General features: G+C 31.3%; 4 protein-coding genes across 7 annotated transcripts; 3 read left to right on the forward strand and 1 right to left on the reverse strand.

Annotated features, from left to right (window-relative positions):
- The first annotated feature begins 83 nt into the window (after positions 1-83).
- LOC105427437 (dynein axonemal assembly factor 19) lies at positions 84-1,289 on the forward strand. The gene is made up of 3 exons (XM_011639150.3): positions 84-238; positions 469-713; positions 776-1,289. Exons 1-3 carry the CDS (start codon positions 86-88, stop codon positions 1,074-1,076), a joined length of 699 nt encoding a protein of 232 aa, XP_011637452.2. The 5' UTR covers positions 84-85; the 3' UTR covers positions 1,077-1,289.
- Positions 1,290-1,468: 179 nt separating this feature from the next.
- On the forward strand, positions 1,469-12,369 carry LOC105427435 (putative phospholipid-transporting ATPase IIB). 2 transcript variants are annotated; one of them, XM_011639148.3, is made up of 12 exons: positions 1,469-2,296; positions 7,135-7,279; positions 7,372-7,644; positions 7,757-7,999; positions 8,080-8,268; positions 8,375-8,961; positions 9,036-9,452; positions 9,523-10,067; positions 10,145-10,385; positions 10,523-10,689; positions 10,781-10,984; positions 11,062-12,369. In XM_011639148.3, exons 1-12 carry the CDS (start codon positions 2,124-2,126, stop codon positions 11,193-11,195), a joined length of 3,318 nt encoding a protein of 1,105 aa, XP_011637450.2. In that variant the 5' UTR covers positions 1,469-2,123; the 3' UTR covers positions 11,196-12,369. The 2 variants fall into 2 exon arrangements, with proteins under 2 accessions (XP_011637450.2, XP_011637451.2); XM_011639149.2 differs by lacking the exon at positions 1,469-2,296 and adding an exon at positions 6,238-6,493.
- Positions 12,370-12,464: 95 nt separating this feature from the next.
- On the reverse strand, positions 12,465-22,099 carry PheRS-m (Phenylalanyl-tRNA synthetase, mitochondrial). 3 transcript variants are annotated; one of them, XM_089081594.1, is made up of 5 exons: positions 21,778-22,099; positions 14,333-14,436; positions 13,318-14,042; positions 12,907-13,199; positions 12,465-12,784 (listed from the first exon to the last, which is right to left on the reverse strand). In XM_089081594.1, exons 2-5 carry the CDS (start codon positions 14,335-14,337, stop codon positions 12,494-12,496), a joined length of 1,314 nt encoding a protein of 437 aa, XP_088937720.1. In that variant the 5' UTR covers positions 14,338-14,436; positions 21,778-22,099; the 3' UTR covers positions 12,465-12,493. The 3 variants fall into 3 exon arrangements, with proteins under 3 accessions (XP_088937720.1, XP_025074138.2, XP_088937719.1); XM_025218353.2 differs by lacking the exon at positions 21,778-22,099 and adding an exon at positions 14,865-15,005; XM_089081593.1 differs by lacking the exon at positions 21,778-22,099 and adding an exon at positions 14,855-14,990.
- On the forward strand, positions 15,061-16,040 carry bcn92 (LYR motif-containing protein bcn92). The gene is made up of 2 exons (XM_011639155.3): positions 15,061-15,201; positions 15,515-16,040. Exons 1-2 carry the CDS (start codon positions 15,119-15,121, stop codon positions 15,705-15,707), a joined length of 276 nt encoding a protein of 91 aa, XP_011637457.2. The 5' UTR covers positions 15,061-15,118; the 3' UTR covers positions 15,708-16,040.
- Positions 22,100-22,235: the final 136 nt, after the last annotated feature.

A 22,235-nucleotide genomic window follows, 5' to 3' on the forward strand; every position in this document is an offset into this window, starting at 1 on the left:
GTTTCTATGACAACAAACAGTTCTGTCATCATGTTACTGTTAGTACTTGAACGAGAAATGTGTTAAAATAAAGTGTACAACGACAATGAGTGCGTTGAAAACTCCAATAGATTACAGAGGTTTGGAAGAGGAACTACATGCGGCTCTCGTAGCCGACGAATTATATAAATTACAAAACGACGCTAAAATTCGAGCGATTGAACAAGCAGTACCGACATATGAGCACTTCAGACAGATGGTGATTGTAATCTGGATTACTTGTTGTGTAATAAAAAATAAAAACAAAATGAAATGCAGCGTTTTCTCTAAAAAGTTTTAAATAGCTTAAGATTAAGAAATTTAAAATAAAGAAACATTGATTACACATAACTATGTTTAATCATACATAACTATATATAGGTTTGAGTATTCATTGCGTTTAGTTTATATTTGAAACTCATTAAAAAATTTTTCAAATTATAATGACAGGTGAATGGCGCTCATCTGAAACCTCTGGATCGCGATGACATGAAACCTAAAATCGGTGTAAAATGGAATCCTCTGATCAATATTGGTAGACCTGATTCAAATGCATCTTTGAAGGAATCAATATGCAACAAAAATAACAACGAAAATGTCGCGAAAAGATCTCACGAGACATGTGAGAACTTTTTACGAACTTGGAAGACAATCGCTGACTACTCCGAAAAATTTACCTACATGTGGAATCTAAGGTGAGAATCACAAAAGGACATGCAAAGATGTCACATGTATTAGCGGTGTGTTTTTATTGTAGACACAGTTTGCAACGTTATGTCTTTCGGATAGAAATCCCAGCGTCTTTCCTCGGCGATTTCATTAACGTGTGTCTGCAGCATTTGTCAAGGATGGACGATGTTACATCAGTTGTAGAACTTCTTGACGTATTAAGCGCGTGTAACCGGTTCGATCTGACGGTGTGTTTCATGACGAGAGACGAGCAATCTGCATGTGAACAGCTTTTCCGACAGTTGCAATTAAAAGTAGGATCGTCGAACGAATCCCTGGAAAGAACGATTAGATCATTAGCCGCGAAATATCAAATCAACCTCGATTAAAAAAGTACAGAATATTCTAAAAATAGATTAACATTATAACATTATTACATTGAACTACATCTCCTCTAAACTGGAATTAGTCAACTTCATTGTGTTATCAACACGATACAAGATAAACGGGAGAAATAAAGCGAAATGATTGAAGACTACTACTAAATTATTATAATTCATCGATTGAAGATTCAATAAAAAATGCATTGCTAAAATCAAGAATACCGCATAAAATTAAAAATGCATCGTCATTCAAATAAACTATTAGTCAATAAATCGCGCAATTCGAATTTAAATCGATGCGCGAAAGGGAATCGAGCAGTCGATTCTAGCAGACGACGCGAGCACGTGACCAACCGGACGATGGCAAGATGGCGGCATGCGAGGGCAAGGTACCGGGAGAGATAGTTTCTCGCGCAAACGTGATAACAAAACAGCACACATCGTTCTATTCTTATCTATTGTTTACGCGCGCAAGAGCGCGTCGAACGTCTCAAGAACGACTGACGTTCGCGAACGTTTACGTTTTCCATTCGTGTATCTTACGAAATCGCCATGATGCACACGCAGGTCCGGCTGCAGCCTGTACATACGTGCGTGCGTTCGCGCGCGCGTGCGTGTGATACGTAAACAAGCGAGACAAGTCTCGCCACGCCGTCGCCGTTGCCGTCGCTGCGTCGTTGCGCTCGACCACGGAGCCGCCGTGTCAGCCCGGACCGGAACGTTCAGACGGTGGACGACGCCGCACGTCGGATAACCCTCTTCCTGAGATTGTGAGCGAGATCGGTCGCGATAAGATTATGCACCGCGGACGTCGCGCCGCGGCGATCGGTCGCGCGAGACGGCGACGATTATCGGACTGTGTCGTCATCAGTTAACCGCGCGTTTCGCGTCTCTCGGCATCGCGAGAGTGCGTGCCGACGAGGGCTGGACTGCCAGCCGCAACTGCGACGCACGGGGAAGGGAAAGGGAAAGAATAGAAAGTACAAAAGGGAAAAAAAAAAAAAAAAAAAAACGGGGAACGAAAGAGCGCGCCGCCGCCTCGACGCCTCCGCCATGAGGCTGGAGGAGATGCCGTTGCGGCTGAGCTCCGACGAGCGGGACTTTGAAATGGATGACGACGAGACCGACTACCTGCTGCAGCCGTCCGAGGACAGCATCAGACAGCTGACGTCGAGGCGACGGCGCATCGCCAATTGCTCCAAGTACCTGAAGAGCTGCCTCTGCGGGTGAGTCTACAGAGTGTTTCGGAACGCATCGAGACTATACCTCTCACGTCGCAAACTTGCGATCGCTTGTCATTCCTCTTATCGCTCCTTTTATCAGATAGATTGCTAAAACAACCTTGAAAAATTACCTATACACACCTATAAATTTCTTCCGATAACTTCGAATTTGCAATTTTTTATTTGCATAGTTGTTTAACAAATATTCTACGTTAAATGTATCGCGCACTCAGCGCGGATATCTTTTTATTTATCCGCTATTAATTTATTTATTTTGAAAATTTATAATTTTTTAAATTTATCATTCTTGTTTATACTATTTTTACACTAATTGTTTATACATATATAAATTTCTATTTTCGGTAGCTCCGAATTTTGAAAAATTTTTTCGCACAATGTTGTTATTTAATAAGTCTGATACGGTTAAATGTATCGCGCGAGCAATACAATATCTTTTTATTTATTTATCCACTATTTATTTATATTGTTTTGAAAATTTAGTAATTGTGACAATTTGTTTATTATACTGTTTTTTATACTAATTGTTACGTATATAAACTTTTATCTTCCATAGTTCTGAATTTTGAAAATTTATTTTATTCGCACGATTGTTAAATTTTAAACATTAAATGTACCGCGCAGATATTTTTTTATTTATCTATTAGTTTAAATTATGTCTTGACAATTTATCATACGCAATAATCTTTTTTTATTTAATTTTTAAATCGACGGTGAAAGATCTCTCGCAAGAGCTTTACGAATGCGAATGCATCACGAAGTATTTGTATCGTATCGTTTAATTTGGGTTAAATTTTAATCTATGCGCATGCATACTTTAACGTTTAGAATTAAATATTTAATTGCATAGAAATCATTGTGAGAAATCAATGTCATTTAGAAAAAACTCGCGACCGGAATATATTCACGAAATTTAAAACAACCTTGTACAGCTGAATATAGCGCAATGTTTACGTGGAACTTAGGTTACTTGTCACAATATACTATTAGTGCGCCAACGGTGATCGTGTTTACTTGTCCAACGTTCGAAGATTTCTAATCGATATAACCATCAATTTGCTATTAGAGACCAATATCCTCCCCATATATTGCTATAGAACCAGCCTTATCGAAATTTAATGGGAATATAATAGAAGCTGCATTATTTTCGACGCTACATTCATTCGTTAAGTGTAATTGTCCTAACAAGTCTTCATTAGATTATCGACAACGTGTTAAAATAACGTCACGTAAATAAAACGCCGTGTGTGTATGCATAGCATTACGTATGCAAAGAATATTGAAACAGTCTTACGATAGAAAAATCGATAAAAAGAAATAATATTTGCCGATATTATCAAGAGTGCCATAGTGAGAAAAATTGTGAAAATATACAAGACATAACGGTAAACAAGACAATCGCGAGATATCAAAATGAGACGGAAAATCTGCATATGGTCAAGACGGTAATATTCTTTATTATATATTTCAAGTGGTAACAGATGTTCTGCTATTATTGCAAGAAAAATTGTTACGATAGAAAAGTTCAGCTCAACAATTGATTAATTAATATCGTTCTATTTAAGAAGAACGTGGGCGCGCAGTTTGTTGAGCCTTTACTTTTATCTCCGCGATAAAAGTATCTCCTCCTGCTTTTATCGAGTCCGAATACGTATGTGGAAATATAAGAATAAGACGCAAAGCGAGAAGGAACAAAATATGCACACGTAAAAATTTAATTCGCGATAAATGGTGTAACATGAAACGCAAAGTGTAAACTACGTACGCTGCACAATCAGTGAACTATGCTGAGTATCTGTTTCTCTCATCGTTTATCGATTACGTACCTCGTAATTTATTTCTAACGTCTCCGACATGTGAGACTCGTTGCATTACCGCGGATCTCTGAGAAAAGAGATACAAATTTTTCCAAAAAAAAAAAAAAAAGAAAAGAAAAAGGGAATACAAAAAGAATTACTGCTCCAGTTAAAATTTGATTTGAAAATATATAAGATAAAAATATTATTGAAAATATATAAGGTAAAAATAATATTAAAATATTAAAATACTATTAAATAATATTAAATGAGTTCCAACAACTGAATAATTAGTAATGTATTTATTGTATTACAAATTTAGAATTTTATTATATACAAATTTAGAATTTTAATTTAACGCGAAAATGAAATTTTGTTTGCAAAATATGGATAATATTATCAGATAAAAATTATATTAGCATATTAAATATTTAAAGAAATAAATAATATTTTTCTTTAGATTTAGGTGAAGATCATATTTTAATATTACAAAGTATGAATCATAATTACAAGTATAAATATTATGGGCTTATATATATGTATGTATAAATTTTTAAGATTAATTTTTAAGACTAAAAAAAAACATTTCACTCTTTTACATGATTTTTAATCAAACTTTAATATTAATCTATACTTAAAAAATATGTCTATTGATTATGTTGAATGGTTTATATTGAATCATTTTATTGACTCACATTTTAATAAGATTTAACATTTAAAAACAATTTTTCAATGTTAATAAAGTAAAAAAAAATTTTTTTTTAAATTTTTTATATATTTAATATTTATTGGTTCAATGTCTATTTTTACTGTCTGTTTAATATATGTCTTTTAAATTAATGAATTCCTTAATTTTTAATGAAAAAATTTTTTGTACGTAGTTTTAAATATCTCAATATTGGTACTTTTATCTTATACATTTGTAAAATCATTAGACTTTTACTATAAAAATCGGCGCGATTCTCAATCTTGCACGATGCTAATGTAATCGATCGAAAGCTATGCGTTACGCGCTCGAAATAGTGTTCGACTCTGTTTGACCTCTTATTACTTGCGACATTTTCATTTATTCATTGGATATAACGTAATTGATTTTCGACAAATAAAAATATCTTAATTATATATGCATATAAATAAGAGAAACAAATATCTTCCAAGAATATATAATTTTGATTTCGTTGATGTTTATATATATATATATATATATATATATATATATATATATATATATATTTTTTACTGCATGTAGCATCCAATTGTAGCAAGCAATATCGTTCCTTAATATCGCTAAACGTATAAAAAATTAATTTTACTTTTCACAAATTTAATTAAGGCAATAATTATTATTTATTATTTTGAGCTACGATTATTTATTCTTAAGATCTTAAGGTCTTAAGGTCTTAAGATCTTAATCAATACTCAAACTGATTGTTATCCTTTTTCGATAATACGTTGATTATCATCTCAATCTCATCTCATATGTGGCGTGTGACTTCGCAGATATAACAGTATATTTTGACAATTCAATTTAATATGATTAAGATTATTAAAGTTTAAGATTAAATTGAGTTAAGTTTATTATAATAATTAAAAATTTACAGTTAATTTACAGTTGATAAATAAAAATAAACACGTGTATTTTGTGATTCTTAATCTATTAAAAAAATATATAAAACATACAAAAATTAAAAAATGTAAAGTTTATCCTTTTTTTTAATAGATCAATATTACATTTGCCTCTTTATATCCTCAAAGATTATAATAATTTTTTTAATCGGGTTACAAATATTACGTACTCAATGAATCTGATAGTAATATATATATATATGTTTATTGAAATTTAATTTTTAATGAGAGTTTCTTCGAGATTAATTTATTTTGGAGAACAAAAAACGAGAAAACATCTAAAAAAGATTTACAATGTAATGTATAATATATAATATGTTTCAAATTGTTTCAAATATGTGCCGGGGAAACAGCTTGTGACATTTAGAAAAGTTTACGACAGATAATTGGCTTGGCACTGTTATACCGATTGAATGCGGCCAATCGCAACGTCGACTCAGTTTAAATCCGCGCCAATCGAACGTTCGTTTTTCGCCACGGGCGCATCTCGCGAAAATCCTGCATCTCATGGCCGCGACGTGATGTCATAATACTGTTGATCCCTCGATGATTAAAGATTGATAATACGCTTATTGGACAACGTGTTTTCGCGAAACGCGACGAAAAATACGGAGTGCTTGCGCGAGTGAAAGAGTCTTCGGGACTCCGTTTAATGAGGAAATAGTGTTAAAAAAATGGAAACGCAGAGCAACGTTATAAGGATGTCCAAAGAGGACATCCCACTGATTTCCAAACCGCGGAATGACAGCTCCTGGTCGAGGTGACATATATTCCGTCTTATATTCCAACTTATTTTCGATGTCGAGATGCTCAATTTGTAACCTTTGATAATTCTCTCGCGACAATAAATTTCCGATCAGCTGTTTGAAAAAACTGTCTAACAATGGATGCCTGCGCGCGAATGCAGGTCGATCCGATTGAGGCGTTGACAATGGCTGTGCAGTTGTTTATATCTAAATTTTTTCTGTTTCTTATCGCTACACTGAATTGCAAAAATAATTGCCAAAATTTTCTTTTTCGTTTTTATCAAACTTCAAACATATTAATTTAAACATATCTACTTTGTTTCTTAATATGTATAATAGTTTAACTATAAAAAATAGAGTGCTTTATCACTGTATTGCATCGTATTAAAATTTTCTTCCTCACTTTTATCAACATTTCAACACATCTATTTTGCTTTTAATTATAAATGTATATTAGCTTAGCTATAAAGAACAGACTTTAATGTGGATCATCATGATCATTAATTGTACAGTGTTGTATCAATAAATTGACTTAATATATTATATTTCATAGACAATATTTATAGACAAACAATAGAAAAATTTCAATTTCTCATTCTGTTTCAATTTTATATTTATAGTTTTGTTAAGTCAGAATTATCTCTTGCGATTACAGATGTTGTACTTGGATGTGGAGGAGATGCTGCAGAGAACGGGAATTGAGAGCCAGAGTTATTCATATTGGGCAACCTATGCATGAAAAGTTTCCCACTAATGTTATAAGAAATCAAAAATACAACGTTGTTACTTTCTTGCCTTTGGTACGCTCTTCTAATTACAGATATAATCTCAATATTCTTTTAAACTACCTGAAATAGTAACGATTGATAACGCTTACTGATTACGTCCACAGGTGCTCTTTCAGCAATTCAAATTCTTCTTGAATTTATACTTTCTGCTTATGGCTATATCGCAATTTATACCAGACATAAGAATAGGATACTTGTACACATACTGGGGTCCACTGTGCTTTGTTTTAACTGTGACAATTTTCCGCGAAGCTATCGATGATTTTAGAAGATACAAAAGAGATAAAGAAGTCAATGCACAAAAATATTATAGACTAGTGAAAGGTTTTGATACCCCGGAATTAGTACCAAGTTCCAAATTACGTGTGGGTGACTTGGTAAGGTTTATCACAATATCTCTGAGCGATTATTTTTCATTTTGACTTTCTATTATCTTATATGATAATATTTTATATAACGTGACAATTTGTATTTTTCTTTGATAATTAGGTTATAGTAGAGAAGGGTCAAAGAGTACCGGCCGATTTAGTATTATTACGCACAACCGAGAAATCTGGCGCCTGTTTCGTACGGACCGATCAGTTGGATGGGGAAACGGATTGGAAATTAAGATTAGCAGTGCCTGCAACGCAAAAATTGGAAAGCAATTCTCAGTTGTTTGATATTAAAGCCAGTTTATATGTTGAGAAACCTCAGAAAGATATACATAGTTTCATCGGCACTTTTTCAAGGGTGAGAGATTTAATTTTCTCATCTTATCCTAAAAAGTTTCTCTTTTACTCTTCTCTCATGTAATTATTCTTTATTTTCAGTATGACGGATACAGCAGTGAAGAAAGCTTAGGTGTAGACAATACGTTATGGGCGAACACAGCTGTGGCATCTGGTTCCGCCCTTGGTATCGTCGTTTATACTGGTCAGGAAACGCGATCATTAATGAATCATTCAGAAATCAGATCGAAAGTTGGTTTACTTGATCAAGAAATTAATCAATTAACTAAGGTATTATGCATGAAAAATTGTGTGACATACGATATTATTGACATACGGTATTATTGACATACGGCATATGTATGAATGTTTGTACATCCTAATTGTATTTCGATAGGTACTATTTTGTGCAGTAATAGGACTTGCGCTTGTAATGATGTGCTTGAAAGGATTTAACGGGCCATGGTATCGTTACATGTTCCGCTTTGTTCTGTTGTTTTCCTACATCATACCGATCAGTTTGAGAGTAAATCTGGATATGGGCAAAGCGTTTTATGCGTGGTGCATTCAACGAGATAAGGATATTGCCGGTACAGTTGTGAGAACAACTACCATTCCGGAAGAACTTGGACGTATATCATATTTGTTAAGCGATAAGACCGGAACGTTGACACAGAATAAAATGGTGTTTAAGAAGTTACATTTGGGCACTATATCTTACGGTCAAGAGACGTTCGACGAAGTGACATCAGTATTAAAGACTTATTATCCGATTGATATGGAGAACTCGCCGGTGAAACCAGCGCTGTCTGTACACAGCGGGAAAGTGCGAAGATCCGAGAATACCCGAATTTATGATGCTGTGCACGCTCTTGCTCTGTGCCACAATGTAACTCCGGTATATGACGAGGTAAATAAATCCTCGAATTTAGATTCTGTAAGCGTGCAGACAGTGGAAACTGGAGATACAGGTTCTATCCAAAGGTAACTTGTCGTTAATCAATTACAAAAATCGAGAAAAGTCGGGAAAATCCTTAATTAAAATTTTAATATTTCAGTCAAACGGAAGCGGATCAACATTACTATTTGCCGGAACAGAAACGTAATTATCAAGCTTCGAGTCCAGATGAAGTAGCCTTGGTGAAATGGACGGAGGAGATGGGATTGGCTCTGATCAAACGGGACCTAAACTCGATGCAATTGAAGACTCTGAATGGTCAAATATTAAATTACACTATACTGCAAATATTCCCTTTTACATCAGAGACCAAGCGAATGGGAATAATCGTAAGAGAAGAGTCCAGTTCTGAGATCATATTTTATTTGAAAGGTGCTGATGTTGTAATGTCTGGCATTGTACAATATAATGATTGGTTGGAAGAAGTGTGCGAAAACATGGCACGTGAAGGTCTCAGAACGTTGGTTGTAGCAAAGAAAAATCTGACCGAAGATCAGTACCTCGATTTTGAAGCAAGGTAACATTATTAAAAATATTGCAACTATTTGAATAATAAAATATCTAACTAAATTATATTAATGTTTTAGATACAACGCGGCGCGAATGAGCGTTAGCGATCGTGTATCGAGGGTTGCTGCAGTCGTGGAAAGTCTCGAGAGAGAAATGGAATTATTATGCGTGACCGGTGTCGAGGACAGATTGCAAGACAGAGTGAGGCCTACACTGGAACTCTTGAGGAACGCCGGAATCAAGATATGGATGCTGACTGGTGATAAATTAGAGACCGCAACGTGTATAGCAAAATCTTCGCGGCTCGTCTCGCGCACTCAAGGCCTGCATGTCTTCAAATCTGTCGTAACGCGTACTGACGCTCACCTAGAACTGAATACGTTTCGTAAGAAGCAAGATTGTGCCTTAGTTATCAGCGGCGATTCTCTGGAAGTATGCTTACAATATTACGAGCAGGAATTTCTGGAACTCGCTTGCGGTTCGCCCGCCGTCGTTTGTTGCCGATGCTCTCCCACGCAGAAAGCTGAAGTTGTCAGTCTCATACAAAGACACACTGGCAAAAGAACGGCAGCTGTCGGCGATGGTGGTAACGATGTCTCCATGATACAAGCTGCGGATGCTGGTATGTGTTTAATCATTTAGATATTCCAGTTATTATATATTCCTCTAGATATTATTACAGTGCATTTTTTTTTACAGGGATTGGTCTTGAGGGTCTTGAAGGAAGACAAGCATCATTAGCTGCTGATTTTTCAATTTCTCAATTTAGTCATCTTGCTAATTTATTATTAGTTCATGGCAGAAGAAGTTATAAACGATCAGCTGCGTTAAGTCAGTTTGTTATACATCGTGGTCTGATAATCTCAACTATGCAGGCTGTATTTTCTGCAGTCTTTTATTTGTCTTCGGTTGCTTTATATCAAGGTTTTCTTATGGTAGGGTAAGTAATACAAGTATACTACGTTAAAAATTAAATTGAATGCTTACTGTGTAAGTCCTTATAGTAATCCTCGTAAGAAAACTTACATATCTCAATATACTAAAACTAAACTTTATTACTTATATGAAAACTTTTAGATATGCCACAATATACACAATGTTTCCCGTCTTTTCGTTGGTATTAGACAAAGATGTATCAGGAAAAATAGCGCTTACTTATCCAGAACTTTATAAAGAGCTTAGTAAAGGTCGTTCGTTGTCATATAAAACTTTTTTTATGTGGGTTTTGATAAGTATATATCAAGGTATGTACAAATTTTCAATTAAATGTAGCTACATATAAATGCAAGAAAGAAAAACAATTGTTTTTTTGTGATATTTTTTGTGATATTCTAGGAGGAGTAATCATGTATGGTGCACTTATAATGTTCGAAGATGAGTTCATTCACATAGTAGCTATAAGTTTTTCAGCGCTAGTTTTGACAGAATTAATAATGGTTGCTTTAACCATTAGAACTTGGCATCATATAATGATGCTTGCTGAAATCTTCTCTTTGGCGCTCTATTTATTATCGTTAGTCGTCTTGAAGGATTACTTCGGTAAGTATATAATATAATATTTAACAAGTTAATTAAATATAAATTCATGTCATTATATATAATCTTTTTCAATATAGATGCTGAATTTATTAAAACAACGGACTTCTTATGGAAAGTATTGGTGATAACGTTAGTCTCATGTATGCCGCTGTACATTTTGAAGTTTTTGAGGAAGAAATTTTCGCCTCCTAGTTACACGAAATTATCCTAAAATCTTATGCGAAAATTGATAACTTTGCATCTGGATGACAAAGGAGGATGCATCAAACATCATAGCTTATAAAACAAAGAAGAGATGTATAAAAATTTTCTTTCGTTCTATAATGCCTTTAATCCAATCCAAATAATTACTTAGTTAATTTTTTAATAAGAAAAACTATACGCACCATTTTATAGCAACCAACTATTTTTGTAACAATCAACTTTTACAACATTGGTTCTAAGAGACTAATGTAACAGAAAATCCCTATATTATCAATAAATAAAAACCGATAAAATTTCCAAATTTCTTGTATTATATTTGTATCTGCATACTGACTTGAAGAAAATATGGATTGGATTGAACTTATTATCAAGCGAAATTGATTTTACTACTCTCCGTAATGTTAATTCTTCCTGCAAGCTTATCTATTACGCATCTTTGCTTTAGATTAAATACATGACCTTTTTTTATACCTGATTTTCTTAAAATATTTTTTGTTTGTATATTAATTTATTTTCGAATGTATTGCCAAAGGTCACATCTTCCATTTCAGTGCGTTTGTGCACACATTGCAGCATTTATATTCTATTCTATGTGTCGTTCATTTTTTTAAACATTCATTAGATATGTTTCTCTAATCAAGCACAACAGTATTTCTCATATATCTATTCTAAATCTTCAAGTATCCGCATAGATTAATACCAATAATCTTAATTTATATGATAATAACTAAATGCATTTCACTTAAAAATTGCTAGAATTAATACGATTAAGGGCTAGAATTTGAGTAGCAGAAATCAAACTGTGATTCTTGCGAACTAAATCTAATCATTTTTTTGCACTGATGTTATTACGTAAGAAGCTTTATTTTTCCCAAAACTATTCGAACTATTCGTTTTTCTTTAATTTATTCCTCAAAAAAATTTCTATACAAAGGGCATATCTTTTTGTTATCATTTATATTCTTAGCATATAAATAATTATTAAATTACATAATGTTTTATATTCATGTATATATTACAAGTATGCAGAACATAACTAATGTAATCGTTATTGTTATCTCATGTAATGTAAAGTATACCACAAATAATATAGCTGTTTCTAGAGGACTATTATTTGCTATGTAATGTGTTTATCATTAATTTATTCGCAAATAAAATAATATATTCCTTTTTCTGTGATATTTGTATTGTTTGTTTATAATATCCATATTTACAGTTTATTAAGATAAATTATAGGATTTAGCTTCTATATAAAAATTTTTGTTAAAGAAACCTATTTATTGTTAAAGAAACATTTTATTAATTTTATCTAATAATTACATTAAGTTTAGCAACTGCTGCTTTTTCAACTTGTTCATGAATTTTATTGACTTCACCCTGAGTCAAAGTACGTTCCATGTGTCTATACACTATGCTATAGCAATGAGATGTTTTCTTAGTCTTTGGATGTATGAATTTATCCTTCAGCAAGATCTGTTCAACGATATCACCACCTATTTCTCTAACTATATCATAAAAATCATGAGAAGAATAACTTTCTTCTCCAGGCAACCAAAAACTTATGTCGTTTGTACAAGGAGGATATATACTAACAGGCTGAAAAGTTACATTCATCATCTCTCTATGTAAATTCCATATAAATTATAATTAAGCAACAAAATATACAAAAATATGCAGATAATTAAATATATAATATTTGAAATAATTATTTATCTTACCTTATATTGTATATGTGCATTAGGATTGTCCACTTTGAACTGATTTAGAAAACCAGCGTCATTGCTCCAAAATAATCTTATATCTGGAATATTATATATACGCATAGCCAAACGTTCCAAGCCAAGACCAAATGCCCATCCAATTTGATCTACAGCACCGGCTCTGTGAAGAATTTCCTGACGCATAATACCACAGCCCAATATTTCAAGCCAATTGTCATTATACAATATTTCTAGCTCCCATGATGGATGGGTAAATGGGAAATATTGATCAACCCATCGGCACTGCACATCTGTTTAGGAACAAGTATCTTCAAATTAATTTCAAGTCATTTAAAAAACTGTGATGAATTAGTCTCATTTGAAAATGAGATACTTATTCTCACTAAAGAAATAATAAAAGCCAAATACCTTTTCCAAATAAAGTTTTCGTTAGATTAGTTAGAGTATTTTTCATTTCTTGTTCCATTATTTTCACCGCTTCTAAACTGTGACAAGCCTGTTTCTCGACACTTTCCATCCCCCTGTGTTCAAACAATTTCAGATTTTCGGAATCCTTTACGTCACGAAATATCTCTTGTGACGTACGCAGTCTGACTGCGTCAATCTGGTGAAAAATCGGATAGTGCGTGCTATCAATTTCATCACGTCGGTACACATCACCAATAACGAGAAAATTATTCAATCCCATTGCAATCAGTTCTGCCTGATGGGCAGTGGTATGCGCTCTCAGTAATGTATCTTGATTTATGAAGTAACAATCAGTCTTTTTTCTACTTGGATGATCCTTTGGTACAAGAAGAGAATCGAAATTTTGCTCAACCGTAACTATGGGACTTATATTATCATAAATACTGAACGATGGAGTCCCACTTTTATTGCGAAACTGCCCATAAAAGTAATTCATAATGCGCTGTCTTAAATGCGAGAGTGGATGGTATTGTTGAACATGCAGATTTCTTCCCAATTTAGCAATGATATTTGGAGTAACATTCGTCCAATCATCTGTTCCATATTTCTGACCTAAGAGCACTAGCTCGTTGCTTTTATTAGCATTAGCAGCCACTGAGATTGTCCTATAAATAATTTTAACACTATTTCTCAATGTTTCCTTGCAGAAGTGGCATGTAATATACCTGTAAAAAATCTACTTTGAGCATAATTCATATCAGTCAATTTTTTTAATCCCGCTATTCTGTTTGAATCTACTTGACTTAAAAAATATATTTCACTAATTATTTTAATTACAAATATTTTTTCTTAGCATTTGATAGCTTTGTCGATTAATGTAAGATCTCTTTTCTGTAAAACAATACATTTATTTTTATTTTTTAGAGCTTTCTGATCTAAATGATATAATCTTAAATTAAATTTAAACAGAACAGCAAGATTAAAGTTAAATAAAATATGCTCAAACATTACATACCACATTGTTAAATCTTAATTAAATTCTTCTTAATTATAACAAGAGACTTACATTAGTCTCAAAATCTTTTCAACATAAATCTTCAAGTGAGTACATTTTGCAAACTGTAAAAAATAAATCTTTATTTCTTGTACATATATGGACAAGAGATAATATTATATATGTATAATATACTGTATAATATATAAAATAATATGTATAAATATACATATATAAATGGATATATTTATTCATGTTATATAAATAAAAATTATTTTAAAACATGACAGGCTTGTTCTTTTAAGCTGAACTTACATCATTCACCTTATCTTACCTCTTTTTTTCTCCTATATCGTTTTCTCTCTATGTTAGAGAGAAAAAGAGGAAGGATAAATGACGCAAGTTCATAAGAATAGATCTAATAATAAAAAAAAAATCAAACTATAAAGTTGCAGTAACAAATTAAAATTATTAATAAATCTACCGAGAAATTATGCAAAAATATATGCGGAGGTTATGCAATAAAATATGAATTTTACATACGAGTACCTACATGACTAGCATCGAGTACAATTTATTATAAATGACGTTATTTCACATTCAATATTTATAGTGATAATCAAAGTCTACCAGCGATATTACGAAAAATCGTCGCTTGCACAGATTATTCATATACGTCAAAGCGCAGTAAAGCGCCATCAAATGCAACTACCCACGATACATGTGAACATAACCATGTGCCACAACCAGTCACGATAAAATCGTCGGATGTAGCTCCGTTTAGGTTGCGCCGAATTTTTGTAAATAATGGCTCTCTGTCGAGACGCGATCCTGAGCCTTTACCGGAATTTGATCCGAGAAAGCAAAAAGTGGAATTCGTATAATTACAGGTAACATAGTTACTAAGCGACTTTTATATCAAACATCTAGGAATAAATCATCCTTTTTTTTCTTTTGTATATATATTTATTCTTAAAGATATTTCTATCTTAAAGATATTTTGCTCTAAATTTTATTCTAAAAAGAAATATTCTTTAAATATTTCTGCAACTCCTCTGCAACTTTTTTCTTTATACATCCAAATTAACACAGTATGCAATTTTTTTTATTTTGTAAATAATTATGATCTGAGTTTTTCTTTAATTCATGCATTTTTTTATATGGTGATATTTATGTAGAGATTAATCTCTGTTTTCTTTTCAGAATGTATGCTCTGCGAAAAATACGACATGAATTTAAAGAAAATAAAACGTTACAAGATAAGGACAAGATTAAACAGTATTATGAAAAAGGACAGGAAACATTGAAAATAATCAAGAAACAAGTCATATTGGGTGATCTTTACAGCACTAGGCCCTTAGTGATTGAAACTAGAAGCAAGCAGCGTAATACTTAATAGTAAAATAGTATAAATAATTCTAATTATTTTTAATTTAATATTACACTTTTCATCTGCTTTGTATCTATCGTTTTCTTTTAACATATTACGAAATAAGCTCAAATTAAGGAAATGTAATCATTGAATATACAATTACATTTAAAGATTTTAATTCAAAACTCTAATTAATTTTTCACATAAAAACAAATCAAATTTAGTAGTTCCTGCGGCAAAATAAAACTCATTTGCATCACTATGTAACATACCATGAAACATTTTTATATTTATGTATATAAAAATCACAAATGATTTACAAATTGTTAAAAAATAAAATTTTGTTACTATTGATTAGATCTGTACATTTTTCTATGTAAGATAATTGATTTTATAATTGATATTAATTTTTTAATATTACAAATATTTCAGTAGAAATAAAAATTAGAAACCCCAAAATAAATTAATTCAACAAAAAGTTAATTAATCAATTATCAATATTTCTTACATTTTATGTAATACTAACCTTTACCTTATCCTTAAATTACAATTTATATTATAATATTCTGATAATTTTTAAAAATCATTCTTTTATTAACAATTGCCTCTACATGTACAAGGATTTCTTTTATTCTTTTCTTAAATGAATAATTATGGAATGTTATTGTAAAGTAAAAAATATGTAATTTATAGAGGAACGCATTGTGAAATGTTTTCTTTGTTTATATTCTATATGTTAACTAAGACTGCATTCTGATATTCACTGAATCAATACTGAAAATCTATACGTGACGAGCTATATTTTATTATTATTTATTTTTTCGCTAAAAAGCTTTTTTGTAATTTTAATTATATTAAATTTTTAAGAATATTATAATCTCTACAATTATTTTTCAATATTAGTTGTTCTCATTCTTTTAAATGTTAACAAAAATACTATATTTTATTTAAAAATTTCGATAAAAAAGTAATTAAAGTAATCTAATATACATTTTCAATTTATTGAAAGTAGATTATTGAAAGTAATAGCAGAGAGAAATGTCTAAAAATAGGATTGACTACTTCTACTTATTTGTTTTTTGTTATTCAGCAATTTAATTATCAATTGTCTTTTCTATAGTACTAACACGTTGACTGCGTTGATTGTATAATCATGTAATTTTGCAGTTATTGATTTTATTACATTTCTAAGACAATTTTGGAATATATATATATATATATATATATATATATATATATATATATCATGCAATTGTATTATGAAAATAGTTTTATAATTATTTCATATAATATTTTTCTTTATTACATTATTACAATTTTTCTGCATACACTTATATAATAATTTATTTTAATTTAATTACATTACATGTAAAAGTTATACGTGATATCATATAATAGTTTCATGTCACTCTTCTCCACTCTTCTCCAATGATTATTCTATCCAATCTAATTTTGATTTACATTGCAAATGTTTATTATATCTTATTTTTATTTATCACAACATTATTTCTATTTCTATTCTATAAGTTAATATATAATCAGCAGTAGAAAATGAATAATTAATATTACTTTGATGAAGGTTAACATTATTTTGACAAAAATGCATTCAAACTTTACATTAATTCTATTCCTCGCAGCAAAGAATTATGAATTTTAATATAAATAAAGGAAAAACGAACGCCAAAACAGTTACCACCACAGTTACTCTTTTTCGCACGCAGGTTTAATTTTTTATTGTAAATTCATACATGTACATGTATCAATGTTAATGCTAATTATTTGTGATTTTATTTGATTTGATTATTTAATTTATTCCATTATATCAGTTTTAAATAACTTATTTTATTTCTTAACTTATTTTAATATAATATTACTTATTTTAATATATTATGTATCGAGTTGGTCAAATAGCATTCCGAAAAAAGCTGAGTTCACATCTCTTCTTATAAGGAATAGAATTTTTTAATCCACAAATGGAATATAGCGTTTGTGCGATACCGCTGTATTACTCTATCTTACTCGCTGCTTTCAAACATTTGAGTTCTGTGAAGCTTTCTTATTTCACATGACAGTTTACAATTCATGCCAATATGAAGCAGGATGGCAAAGGACAATAACGTTATGCCTAAATATTAAAAATTATCAAAGTATTATCATTTAAATATTCTTAATTACTACATATGACGATGTTCCTGCCTAAAATGTAGTTCTTAATATACACATCAATATCTATGCATGCTATGTGTTTATAAACATATGTGGATGTTGTGTATCTATGCATTATATACACACACATATATATATATATATATAACAAAAATTTGTAATTGTAAACATTGGTAGGATATGTCGATATTCGTTCACTTTTTGTTCTCTTATTTGTTCTATTCCTATGTTCTTAGCTAAGAAAACGGGAATAGTAAAAAGAAAACGATAAATATAAGTGTTGATATATTTGAAACATGGAATTACATTTTGAACAGCAATAATATATACATATACATATATACAGTCGTGTTCGCTAGTTCCAGCGGCAAGAGCGCACTCCGCATAAAAATATTATGTTTATTAAACAGTATTATAATGTCGAGCACAAATAAAAATATACAAAATAAGATATAAAATGTATATATATTTCAAAGTTAAGTCCTACATTCATACATACATACAGACATACATGCGCGCGCGCGCTTTGTGTGTGTGTGTGTGTGTGTGTGTGTGTGTGTGTGTGTGTGTGCGTGTGTCTGTAATAAATAAATAAATATATATATATATATATATATATATATATATATATTGGTGTATAGCCAAAAACTAGAATAAAGCCGTTGTATGAACATATGCACATACGTGCATATTGTAAGAAATTCGAAAAAATATTAATGAAACCGCCCGGGCTTGAACTAGAATCGAAAAGTATCCGAGACATTTAGTCTGTACGACCACAACAGTTTCCTATGGTTATCTGTTTGTTTTTCCAAACTTCTTTCTTACTTGTGGCTGCTTACGGTTATTTCTATTTTACAATATTATGAATATAACATGTGATGTATTCATGAATCACGTGTATTATAAATATATAACGTGATTGAAATGTATTTACCATACACATATAATGAAAAGCTAGCATATGTATAAAGTTTCTAATTGATGTGTGTATCATCGAGCCATGATTTCCTCATAAAATTTTTAATTTTTAATTATTCTTAAAATTTAATTTTTCAATTTAATTTTTCAACGAAGTTTGCACGGCTTTAATTTTTCAACGAAGTTTGCAGTATAATTAATATAGAAGTTTACAGACATGGTGTCTTTTACAGACATGAGCTATGTTTCAAAATTCACTGCCAGTACTAAAAATGTATAGTTCATACAATGTGTACTATATATTATCAGGGCTGACCGTAAATTTTGAAACACAGATATGGTGTCTCTTACAGACATTATGACATATTGCTAGATGAAGAAGGACCAGCAATATCTTTATCTGCAACATATAATGTTAGATTATCTTTTTTTTTGTTGGAAGAAGTAGCATACAATTGATCTGACGACATTAAAGATAAATGTTTTCCATCAATTTTCATGTTTAAAATAGATTCCCCTCGTGTCCTCAAAGCTGATTTAAGTACGCAAGTAGCATTAATAATACTTGGCGAAAGTAAATTTCGTTTCTTTGTTTTTATATCTGTTAAAAATGAAAAAATTCTTTCAGAATCAGCATTTGGCATTGAATTTGGCAGGGATCTAATGGCATTCAAAAGCAATGTTAAGTTGGGATATTTAACCAAATTAGTCTGACATTGCAAAATTTGCTTCCACATTTCATCGAAATTTAATTTTGACAAATTTAATTTTTCTGTAACACTAAAATTTAAATGTAATGTCGACCATTCTTTTTTTAATTTATCTTCATCAAAACCACCAATGGTTTTGCTGATAAAAGAAACATCTTTGAATGATGTTTCTCTGTCAACATCAAATAAAGTTGCTTGCGGTTGAAATACTTTCAATTTATATAAAAATTTGTCTGCAATTGGTAACCTTTTGCGAATTTCCTCAGCAGCAGTAATTAAAAATTGTAAACAATTGTTTCGAATATTTGTAATTGCACCAATATTTTCTTTACTTATTATTTTATTTAGATATTCTTCGCATTCTGATCCTAAATTAATGTCTTCAAGAGATTTATGATTTTTATTTTCAGAAAAGTTTATCGTTAATAAATCTTTTAAAAAATCTGGTTTTAAAAAATGTTGAGAAATTTGAGATAAAAAATACATAGATTTTGGATGCAATAAATGTACTTTTGTTTCCAATGTTTGAAAAAATGCATTAAACATATTAAATAAATTTAAAATATGTTTTAAGAACAATAAATACGCTTTCATGTCTATGTTTTGCATTATAGACAATAGATACTCTCCTAGTTTACTTTTTTCGCTTACAACCATGTCAATTAAAAAATATTTTATAGTATCCCAAGAAGAAAGAACTTTTTCAACACATGAGTGACGAGAAAGCCAGCGCGTATCGGATAATCTTAAAATTTTATGACTCGATTCCTGAAAACATTCGGAAAATTCGCGGAAATTGGAAGATCGTTTTAGATTACTATTGATATAACTAAAAATTTTTTTTAAAAATTCCTCACAAAATTCAGGTATTTTAGAACATGCAACATGTGCAGCCAATGCAACAGAATGACATGGACATGGAAACGTCAATAAATTTTTAGACATTTTTTCAAGTTTTTTTTTTAATGATAAATGTTTCCCTGTCATTACAGACGTATTCTCGCATGACAAGGCAATAATATTTGAAAATGGAATTTGCAGCTTCCACATTTCCATTTTAAAGGCATTAAACAACTTTTCCGCACTACAATCTTTTGCATCGACATCAATTAATTTGACTAACTGCGAGTGAACATCTAAAGTCTCAGAATTGACATATCGAACAAAAAATGTCATCCATTTTTCGTTCGACGTATCTGATGTTTCTTCAATGCAGACTGAAAATTTCGTGTTTTTAATATTTTCCACAACGCGATCAGTCTCCACAGTGCACAAAATATTCGAAATTATTTTCGTACATTTTGTACGACCCATATTCATACTTTGTAACACCTTAGGATCTTTTCCTACATCCTGAAAAAAATTAAGAATCATTTGTGCAGTGGCAAGGGAAATACTTTTGTCAGCAATCAATGCAGCATATCGAATCTCTGCTGACTTTTTCCGCTCATCAAATGCCAAAAATGTTTCATCATCTTCATTAACATCACATGTATTAACAATACTTTCTATATTACATTTATTTGTATGCATTGCTGAATTTGCGTGTCGATAAATGTTCGATAAACGAGCAACAATATATTTTTCACAAATGCAGCAAAAAACTAAATTTGCATTATGTGGCGCTTCACGCAACCATGGTTTAAGTTCTTCAATGTCAAGCCATTGTTGTCTTACTTGTCGTTTAAATGTCTCTTTTTTTGATACATTTAGATTCGAACTTACATCGATGTTATTACATGATGATGTACTTTCTCTATAATTATTTTTATGACTCGCAGATTCTGTATGCCTTACGAGATTCGTACTGCACGAAAAATCTTTGTTACATACAACGCAATAAAAAAGACTGTCATCGGACGGTACTTTACGTATCCAAGACTTAAAGCGATCATCGGTAAGCCAACTGTCTAAAAAGCTCCGTTTACTTTTTTTATTCGCTTTATCACACGTTTCCATATTGAAGACTCAATAAAAAAAAAAAAAAAAAAAAAAAAAAAGAAATTAGAACATGATGAAACAATATATATAGAAATTTTGTAATGTTTAAATTAGTCAATTATTTACTGCACAATGACTTATATGGATCGCGTAACACACACGAATTGCCAAACGAAGAATAATGTACGGTACAATCACCACACAACACCATACACTACACCATAATTGTGGTAAGCCATACAATAATTGTGTAATAAATAATGGTTAACTACTTACTATTAAGCTTTTATAAGAGAGCAAGATTTTAGCAAGCTCTTATAGTAACAAGATCGATAACCTTTCACAAGGAATCGCACCTGAATCGCACGGCAGATTGCTTCGGAAAACAATTGGAGTTTAGCATTCCTACCGTTTTTCTTATTTCCTTCTCCTTACTGCTCCTTACCAACACCAGAGAGAAACACCTGAGAGCGGCCATCCCGGCCTTTTTTGGGATAAAAATTGTACACTACCGCCACCAAACCGTCTATAATTGAGCCCGTGAAACTATAAATCACATGTATTATATATGCATATATTTACGTTCGTGCGATTTTCCTCTTATTATCTAAAGCATATAATAAGTATATAACAAAGTGTTACGCAACACTTTATGAATATAGCATGGAACAGAACCAAAGACTGTGCACATAACATGTTATCCATTGAAAGTGGACATGATTACGTAGTTCAATGTGCATATTTTGCTCATAGAGGCGCTAGTGGATAAATTGCAGTTAAAATGCGCGTACGATCGCTCTCACCATCCTGTAGA

The sequence above is a fragment of the Pogonomyrmex barbatus genome, unplaced genomic scaffold, assembly GCF_055798465.1.
Source record: "Pogonomyrmex barbatus isolate J1 unplaced genomic scaffold, ASM5579846v1 scaffold5, whole genome shotgun sequence".
In the NCBI taxonomy this organism is placed as follows: Eukaryota; Metazoa; Arthropoda; class Insecta; order Hymenoptera; family Formicidae; genus Pogonomyrmex; species Pogonomyrmex barbatus.

What these genes read in the sequence shown, in the direction of transcription:
- LOC105427437 (XM_011639150.3), top strand. Translation starts at nt 86, where the DNA reads ATGAGTGCGTTGAAAACTCCAATAGATTACAGAGGTTTGGAAGAGGAA. An exon ending in ATGAGCACTTCAGACAGATG is followed by an intron (nt 239 to 468) that starts GTGATTGTAATC and finishes TTATAATGACAG; the next exon opens with GTGAATGGCGCTCATCTGAA. An exon ending in ACCTACATGTGGAATCTAAG is followed by an intron (nt 714 to 775) that starts GTGAGAATCACA and finishes TTTTTATTGTAG; the next exon opens with ACACAGTTTGCAACGTTATG.
- LOC105427435 (XM_011639148.3), top strand. Translation starts at nt 2,124, where the DNA reads ATGAGGCTGGAGGAGATGCCGTTGCGGCTGAGCTCCGACGAGCGGGAC. An exon ending in AATTACGTGTGGGTGACTTG is followed by an intron (nt 7,645 to 7,756) that starts GTAAGGTTTATC and finishes TTTGATAATTAG; the next exon opens with GTTATAGTAGAGAAGGGTCA. An exon ending in CAAGGTTTTCTTATGGTAGG is followed by an intron (nt 10,386 to 10,522) that starts GTAAGTAATACA and finishes GAAAACTTTTAG; the next exon opens with ATATGCCACAATATACACAA.
- PheRS-m (XM_089081594.1), bottom strand. An exon ending in GAAAACTTTATTTGGAAAAG is followed by an intron (nt 13,200 to 13,317) that starts GTATTTGGCTTT and finishes GTTCCTAAACAG; the next exon opens with ATGTGCAGTGCCGATGGGTT. An exon ending in ATGCACATATACAATATAAG is followed by an intron (nt 12,785 to 12,906) that starts GTAAGATAAATA and finishes GTAACTTTTCAG; the next exon opens with CCTGTTAGTATATATCCTCC.
- bcn92 (XM_011639155.3), top strand. Translation starts at nt 15,119, where the DNA reads ATGGCTCTCTGTCGAGACGCGATCCTGAGCCTTTACCGGAATTTGATC. An exon ending in TGGAATTCGTATAATTACAG is followed by an intron (nt 15,202 to 15,514) that starts GTAACATAGTTA and finishes TTTTCTTTTCAG; the next exon opens with AATGTATGCTCTGCGAAAAA.